We start from the raw sequence: 9,241 nt of genomic DNA, 5'->3' as shown, positions 1-9,241 counted from the left end.
ATTTTTTCATTTAAGTCTAATGTTCTAGCCCTCATTTCTGAATTTTTCTAATTATATTAAATGTTGTCTCATAACTTCTATTATTAATACCTTTCTTTACCATGTTATGAAACAATAAGTTGTAGTTTTTGTCTGTTTTGTGGACATATCTGTCTTGTATGCTTTCATTATCTGTAGGGATGTGATTCTGCTTTTTTTTTTTAATATATAATGTTTTTATTTATTTTTGAGAGCAGAAGTGAGAGACAGCATGAGCAGTGGAGGAACAGAGAGAGAGGGAGACACAGAATCGGAAGCAGTTTCCAGGCTCTGAGCTGTCAGCCCAGAGCCTGACACGAGGCTTGAACTCAAGAACCGTGAGATCATGACCTGAGCTGAAGTCGGAGCTTAACTACCTGAGCCCCCAGGCACCCCATGCTCTTCTTTCTTAAATAATTTTTGTGTGATATTTGATCATGATTTTTTTTGGTTCATTTTTATATGAAATTTGGGTTTTGGGGAGATTTCTGGTTCAGGCAGGCTTTTCTAATGTCATGGCTCTCGAGCGCCCTCTTCTGTTGTTTTTGCAAAATGCTAAAAAGTATGGCAGTTTATTGAATGCAGTTGGGTTCTGTTTCCCTTCCTTGCTTTTATTTGGACTCCTGTTTTCTTTATAGTTCAGTGCTAGTCAGTTTGGGTTCTAATTACCACAAATTTCTTAATCCTAAATTTCTTGTCCTAAAAGACAATTTTAAATGGTTAGTTTGGAGAATTTTTAAGGATTTAAGTGTGCAGAATTCCTCTTGGTTCCAGTTGCTGTTCTCAAATTGGCCTCTGAGCTTCATAGTGAGTTCCTGATGGGTCTTTTGAGAGTCTCAGGTTTGGCCCGTGGTCTGTGGTTCCTTCTGATTCCTCTGACATGTATGCCGATACCATACGCTCTGTCAAGCCTTCCCCGTTACATTTTCAGTTTTGTGGGTCTACCTTATTACCTAGTGTTGTTGTAGGTATCATTCTTAGGTTTTTGGCTTTGATATCTTAGTTGCTATAGTTAATTTCTTTGTGGAGTGTTGGGCTAGAGATTTAATAAGGTTTAAAAACTATATTGTCACTGCTACCATCTTCTGAAAATCTTAAAAAAAACAATTTTTAAGGGGCACGTGGGTAGCTCAGTTGGTTAAGCGTCCGACTTCTGCTCAGGTCATGATCTCAGGGTTCATGGGTTTGAGCCCCATGTCGGGCTCTGTGCTAACAGGTCAGGGCCTGGAGGCTGCTTCAGATTCTCTCTCTCTCTGCCCCGCCCCCACTCATGCTCTGTCTCTGTCTCTCAAAAATAAATAAAAGTTAAAAAATTAAAAAAACAAACAAACAGTTTTTAAGAATTGAAGATCTAGGGGTTACCTGGCTGGCTCTGTTTGAAGAGCATGCAACTCTTGATTGCAGGGTAATGAGTTCGAGCCTCAAGCCCCAGGTTGGGTGTAGAGATTACTAAAATAAAACTTAAAAAACATAATTAAGGGTCTAAAGTAGATGATTGACCTATGTTAAATCAAGATGATAGGTGGTTTTTGGTATTGTTCTCTGTATTTTTCTATATGCTTAAGATAGTTTATAATTAACAAGATCCAAATCTAGCAACATGTAACGAAGAGTCAGGCAAATACTTTTTTCCCTTCCTTTCCAGTGTGTATGTCTTTGTGTTTGTTCCCCCCCCCCCTTTTTCTTGCCTTATTGCATTAGTTAGGATCCCTACCTAGTACAGTATTTAGTAAGAATGCCAGAGTATACATCCTTGCATAGTTCCTGGTCTTGGGAGAAACACATTCAGTCTTTCATCATTATGTTTGACGTTAGTGGTAGGTTTCTGTAGCTGTCCCTTATTACGTTGAGGACTGTACCTTCTATTCCCAATTTGCGAAGTTTTTATGCTAAATGGGTGTTGAATTTTGTGAACAGTTTTTTCTGTTTCTATTAAAATGACCCCACGGTTTTTCTTCTTTAGTTGAGTATAGTGAATTCTATTGATTGGTTTTGGAATGCTGAACCAGTATTGTGTACTGAGAGAGTCCCCTCTGCCAGTCATGATGTATTATTGCTGGATTATTTGCTCAAAATTTGTTAAGTAAATTTTAGTCTGTGGTCATGAGAGATACTAGTCTGCTTTTCCTTATAATGTTATGTAACATAGTATCTTTGTATGGTTTTGGTATCAAGATAATGCCTGATAGAGTGAATTGGAAAGTGTTCTGAAGGGTTCATGAAGAATTATTTTAGAAGAGTTTGTATACAATTGGTACTATTTCTGACTTACATGTGTGGTAGAATACATGGTGATGTCATCTGGGTCTGGAGTTTTCTTTATGGAGATGTTTTTAACTGCAAATTCGGCTAAACAGAAACAAGGCTGTTCAGGATGCCTGTTTCTTCTGGAGAGAGCTCTCGGTAGCTTGTGTCTTTCAAGGAGTTTGTTTTTTTCATGTACGTTAAAAAGTATGCTGGTGTAATCAGTTGTTCATATTATCCTGTTCTTACCCTTTTAGTGTCTGTAGGATATATAGTTATGTCTTGTCTGTCCCTTCTGCTTTCTAGTGTAATTTCTCTCTCTACTGTGTGTTGTTTTGGAGCCTGGCTAGAGGTGTATTTTATTTTATTTTGTTTCATTATGTTTTCATTTCCTTTTATTTCATTATTTTTAATCTTCTTAAGAGTCAGTTTTCCACTATTTTCCTGTTTGATATATTTTATCCTTATTCATTTTTTTCTTATTTTTGGATTTAGTTTTCTCTTGTTTTTTTTTTTTAATTTAATAAGGTGAAACTAGATCATTAAAAAAACCCTTTTTTTAAATAATACATACATTTACTACTGTAAACTTCCTGCTAAAGATTGCTTTATTGTATCCGATAAATTTTGCTACCATTTTGATTTTGCTTTCTAACTTAATTGTATTAATGGGGAATATGATCTTTATGAAATAGTCTTTGACGTTTCTGTGACTTACTTTGTAGCCTTGTGTGGAAGATTAATGTCTCAGGATTATTATTATTTGATTGATAAGAAATCGTAAGTCTTTGAGTTTGTTTATCTTCTGTTTTAGGTCTTGGTATGGTGACTCCTGTGAATGATCTGAGAGGGTCTGATTCAATTGCCTATGACAAAGGGGAGAAATTATTGCGGTGTAAGCTGGCGGCATTTTACCGATTGGCAGATCTGTTTGGTTGGTCTCAGCTCATCTACAATCACATCACGGTGAGTATTATGTGGGGCGTAACTGAGTGATGAGCGGAGTGTTACATGTCTGGCATCACTGCTTCCTGTTTAGGAGGAGAAGGGAGTCGGCTGAGCTGAAATAAATCTTAGAACACTTCCTTTCTGCTTCCTGACTGCAGAGTATTATAATCTTAGAATTACCCAGTTTGGGTAAAAAATCTTTAAAACTCCTTTCTTGCATGCTGACCTAATAACTGAGTGTTCAAGGCACAGTGGTCCTCCCTTGCCCAGGGTTTTGCCTCCCACAGTCTCCGATACTGTAGTCAGCCAGTCCAGGAGCAGGTGATCCTCCTGGCATATCGTCAGGTCGCAGCAGCCTCACGCTGTGTCACATCCCACGTCAGTCACCTCACTTCGTGTCCGCACGTGGGCACTTCATCATCTCACATCATCATAAGAAGGGTGAGTGCAGGAGAGAGAGAGAGACCACATTCACACAACTTTGATTGCGGTTTTTCTAGTCTGTTATCAGTTGTGTTGTTAACCTCTTACTGTTCCTGATTTATAAATTAAACTGTATCATAGATATGTAAGTATAGGAAACACAGTGTGCGTAGGGTCTGGTACTCTGGGCTGTTCGCGGTTTCAGACATCCGATGAGGGTCTTGGAACATCTCTCCCACGGATAAGGGGGAACTATGAAAGGCAGTTCCCCCTATTTTTTTTTATGCCTAAAAGCCCAAGAATGAAGATGGTTTTTCTTTTCTTGCTCTGACCTAGTCTTCTGTTTCTCATAGTTGTTTCTTCAGCGGCTCCAGTTTTAGCTATTTTTCAGGATTATCAGGACTTTCGTTTTCTGCAGTAAATATTTACTGGATGTCTCTTGTAAATATTTATTCTGTACCAAGTATTGTTCTAACTCTGGGGTTACGTCAGCGAATGCGACAAGTTCGGCCTCTGGATCTTCCTTCCTGTGTCCCCGTCCGCTGGCCCGCATTCACGCCCTCTGTGGTCCGCTTGGATCTCATGGTGCCGCATCATTTGGGAGCACTCTTTGCCAATGCTGTCCCCTCCCTGCACCCGAGCAGCTAACCCTGCCACAGGGAGCCTCAGCAGGGCCCACGGGCTCTGTCCGTAGATGACGGAGGGGCCCCAGCACTGCCTGGTGCCGTGGGACGTCTCACTTAGGAGCTCACGAGTACGTCTCTCCTCTCTCTACTACGGTCTGCAGAACTCCTGACCTCAGCGAATGATCGCAGCGCGTCCCGGAGAGAATGGGAGCGCCTGACTGATGTCTGTACCCATTCTGGGCTCCTGACCACTGCCTGCCTGCCTACAGCCAACTTCGGGGCCCAATTGGAATTTCATCTCCTCGTACCTTCATAGATTCTTAATGCATTGTCAGCCTTCTATTTTTTTCTTTGCTCTTCCATAGAGATAATCTTTCTTTGACTCTTAAACTTGTTCGAATCTGTTTCTTCACTTAATTTCTTTCGTTGACTGTTTGAACTTTTTAGTATAGCGCCTACTCACAGTAATAGTGTACCTCACACAGATGTCTGAAGAAGCTGTAATCCTGCCGATACTCTTAACTCCCTTCAGGCAACTGGCTTTAACAGCCATTTACGTTGTTTTGCCGTTTTCTCTATACCCCGCACACACGTAGGTGTTTGCACGTGTGAACTTGTGAGCAGTGCCGGGTTCAGCTCCAGCGTGGACTCCAGGGAATGCTAAACTGCCAGGCGGCGGTCTGGAGCCCTCTTTGTGACCAGTGCACTGTGCTCCTGGGACGTGATACGGATCTTTCCAGAGACACCGAGTTACTCTCCCTCCATCTCATCCCCGAGTTGCCCTTAAAGTTCGCTTTTCAGAACGCACACCTGGCCCTGTCGTGTCCATGCCGTCACGCCTGCAGGACGCCGCCTCCACCCAGGTCCCCTGCTTTATTCCCCTGAGGCAGCTCCCCTCGTCTGTACTTCATGCTTGCTTGCCATCCACGGCCACTCAAAGGGATCTCGGCTCTGGGAAGGGTGTCTCTGCTGTGTTTCCTGTTGTGTCCTGGAGACCAGGAACCATGCTGGGCACATGGTGGGCACATAGTGAACTCTGGGGTGAAATCCCCCAAACCGAAATCTGGCCTCAGGAAAAGTATCGAACAGGAACTCCATGGTCCCTTTTGGAGGGTCAGAGGGTCCCCCCGGCCTGCCGGAAGTGCCAGTGCTGTTCCTGTGCCTGCGTAGAAACTGCTGGCACCTGTGGCTGATTGTACTTGACCAAGTGCTCTGCGCGGAGATTTAATGCTCAGTGGTTGGCTTAAAGTAGTTCCATGACATGTTACAGCGTAATAAATTAATTCTTGGCTTTAATAACACCTTCACATTTGGGGGTTGTTTTAAAATGCTGTAACCAGTGGTCCTGGCATGAATGCTCTTTGAGTATAAATTGCTGAAAGTGCTCCCCCGGCCCTTATTTAGGACTGATTAGTCAAATGTTTACTGTTCTGTAGATGATCTGTGTGGCTCTTATTAATACTGAGTAAAAAAGATTTAAGCACCAAAATATTTCCTGTATCTTGTGAACTACAGAATCTCTGAGGGAGAAAGTTTTATTTATTTATTTTAACTACTTGTGGCACGTATTTTTTGTTTTATAATCTAAATGTTACCATATAAACACTTAATAGCAAAGAAATATTAATGGTACTTATCAGTGCAACCAGAAAGTGCAAATGGGTCATGGTGACCTTTCTTTGAAAGAGGGCTGGCGGGATTTCTGCTGGAGGGATTTAAGAGTGCGGGCAGGCCTTAGGGGATTGGAGATGATTGTCCGAATTAGATCTTGGTCTTAAGATTGCATTGGATTTAGAGAAGCTTTGGGGGCTCTCGCTAGGCAGGGTGGCCCCGTTAGCACATGAGCTTGGCTTTCTCTCGTGGTGGTACTTAGCTGAGGCTGGGGCCTTTCTGGTGGTGGTGGAGTGCCGGTTCAGCTCCGGCACGGACTCCAGGGAATGCTGGATCTCCGAGGTGGCGGTCAGAGCCCACCTTTGTGACCAGTGCACTGTGCTTCTGGGACATGGGGTGTATCTTTGCCAGAGATACCGAGTTGAGGGTGTATTTGGTTTTCAGTGAGTGACCTTAAAATTTGCGACACGAGTGTTCAGTCTTTGTGGACAGAGAAGGGGCATCAGGTGTGCGGGAAGGTGTGCAGTGAGGGCAAGGCCAGTCTCTCCGACACCAGAGACCTTGCTGGGCAGGCGCCTGCCTGGTTCAGCCAGCCAAGTGTTGGACTCTTTTTATTTTTTTAATGTTTATTTTTGAGAGAGAACACGAGTTAGGGGAGAGGGAGACAGAATCCCAAGCAGGCTCTGCACTGGCCGTGGGGCTTGAATTCAGGAACGTGAGATCATGACCTTAGCCGAAGTCAGATGCTCAACCAACTGAGCCACCCAGGTGCCCCGTTAACTCGGATCTTGATCTCTGGGTCCTGAGTTCAATCCCTGCATTGGGCTCTGCGCTGGGTGTAAAGCTTACTTAAAAACAAAACAAAACAAAACAACAAAAAAAAACTTATGTGGAAATTTCCTCCACTCTTTTTTTTTTAATTTTATTGAATGTTTATTCATTTATTTTTTAAATGTTTTATTTTATGTTTGATACAGAGAGAGACAGAACATGAGAGGGGGAGAGGCAGAGAGAGAAGGAGACACAGAACCGGAAGCAGGCTCCAGGCTCTGAGCTGTCAGCACAGAGCCCGATGGGGGGCTCGAACCCACGAACGTGAGATCTGACCTGAGCCCGAGTCGGAGGCTTAACCGACTGAGCCACCCAGGCGCCCCAGTGTTTATTTTTGAGACTGAATGAAAGCAGGGGGAGGGACAGAGAGAGGGAGACACAGAATCGGAAGCAGGCTCCAGGCTCTGAGTTGTCAGCACAGAGCCCGATGGAGGTCTTTAACTCAAGAACCGCGAGATCATGACCTGAGCCAAAACCAGAGGTGCTTAACCAACTAAGCTACCCAGGTGTCCCAGCACTTTTCCTGTTTTTGCTTCAGACTCAGAAAATCATATATTTTAAGCTTTTTCCATTAAAATATGTAGATTTGTTAGGCTCACTCTTGGAAATATGTGTTAAAGAAATAAATCAAAGAAGAAAGAGTGGTAGGTGGGAAATGGCCCAGTGATTCTACATCAGTTTGAGGGAGTGTTATATACTATGAAAAATACTTATAAAGGCCATGTGGAAAAATGAAAAGTAGTTAATACAAAAGAAGGAATATAAAACATATACTGTTTATAACTATGAATTATGCCTATTCAGAGACTAGGAAACAAGAAATCATTAGAAAATAGCTGTATGATAGTTTCTAATGTGGAGCCTGATAGCATGCTTCTAAAATTTATAGGGAAGATGGATGTCCAAGAATGGCGAAGACGAACTAAGTGAGGAGAGTTGTTTTCATAGGAACTGTGAATTTATGAAGTGATGCTACTTAAAATAGTGTGCTTTGGGCAAAGGAAGAGACAGACCCATGGGGCGGAACCGAGCCCGAGCCGGATCTCCTGTATTGGAATCAGAGACGCCAAGGAGTCGGTCTGCGTTGCAGGGCCGCAGGAAGGGGTGCCCTAGGCAGTAATTGGTGCTGGCACAGTTGGACTGAAAAATCAAAATTGGAAAGTTACATTGGATTCATACCTTATATATTTATACCCAAAAAGCAATTCCAGTGAATTCAGAATTAAATGTGAGAGGTAACACTTTAAAAATTTTAGAATGGGGGTACGTGGGTGGCTCAGTTAGTTGGTTGAGTGTCCAATTTCGGCTTAGGTCACAATCTCACAGTTTGAGAGTTCAAGCCCTGCATCTGGCTCTCTGCTGTCAGCGCAGCACCTGCTTTGGATTCTCTGTCCCCTCTCTCTGCCCCTCATGGGCTCATGCTTTCTCTTTCTCTAAAGTAAAGAAACATTAAAAAATTTTTTTAGATCAGGGCCTCTGGGCTGTGGCTCAGTTGGTTGAGCATCTTGACTTCAGCTCAGGTCATGATCTTGTAGTTCGTGATTTCGGGCCCCACATCAGGCTCTGTGCTGATAGCTCAGCCTGGAGCCTGCTTCAGATCCTGTATCTCCTCTCCTCTCTCTCTCTCTCTCTCTCTCTCTCTCTCTCTCTCTCTCTCTCTCTCTCTGCCTCTCCCCAGCTTGCACTCTGTCTCAAAAACTAAGTTATTAAAAAAATTTTTATGGTCGGTATAGGCACAAATCATTGACCTTTAACTTATTTAAAAAACTGTTTTTAAAAAATGTTTTTAAATCGTTATTTATTTTTGAGAGAGAGAGAGCATGTGAGCAGGGGAGGAACAAAGAGAGAAGGAGGCACACAGAATCCAAAGCAGGCTCCAGGCTCTGACCTGTCGGCACAGAGCCTGACGTGGGGTTCGAACTCATCCACCGAAAGTTCATGACCTAAGCCAAAAGTCAGATGCTTAACTGACTGAGCCACCCAGGTCCCCACTGACCTTTAACTTCTGACCTAAGGAAAGAGATCTTAAGATACAAAAGCACTTATTATAAAGAAAAGATGGATAAATTTGACTATATTAAAATGAACATATTTCTCATCATTAAAAGATGCCATAAAGAGTAAAAATAGGGGCGCCTGGCTGGCTTGATTGAAAGAGGTGCCTGGCATGTGACTCTTAATCTTTGAGTTGTGAATTCAAGCCCCATGTTGGGGGTTCAGATTACTACAAAAAATAAATAAACTTGAAGAAGAGAGTGAAGAAAGAAAACCTACAACCTGGAAGATTTTGCCTTGCAGGCAGCCCACAAAAAATGAGTGTCTGGAACCAAGAACTAGGAGAATGAAAAGGACACACCAGGATGGTTGTTTTATGGCCAAAAGACAGAAGAATCTCACAGAAGGGGAAACAAGATGGGTCATAGAAACAGGAAAAGTTGCTCACCTCATTACTAACCGGAAATTATAAATTAAAGCCACAATGGAATACTGTATCACAGACATTAGAGTTTAATTTTTAAAGAAGGTAAAGGTAGAAGCAC

The 9,241-nt window shown here is 42.7% G+C and overlaps 1 protein-coding gene across 1 annotated transcript in view; it reads left to right on the top strand.

Annotated features, from left to right (window-relative positions):
• Positions 1 to 9,241, top strand: part of ADD1 (adducin 1) — a 37,334-nt gene that overhangs the window by 7,064 nt on the left and 21,029 nt on the right. The window contains exon 3 of the mRNA XM_029952584.1: positions 3,077 to 3,228. Within this exon, the coding sequence (XP_029808444.1) occupies positions 3,077 to 3,228 (152 nt within the window). The remainder of the gene's footprint in view (positions 1 to 3,076; positions 3,229 to 9,241) is intronic.

Source organism: Suricata suricatta, chromosome 1, assembly GCF_006229205.1.
Source record: "Suricata suricatta isolate VVHF042 chromosome 1, meerkat_22Aug2017_6uvM2_HiC, whole genome shotgun sequence".
Taxonomy (NCBI): Eukaryota; Metazoa; Chordata; class Mammalia; order Carnivora; family Herpestidae; genus Suricata; species Suricata suricatta.
This window is presented reverse-complemented; position numbering and strand designations above follow the sequence as displayed.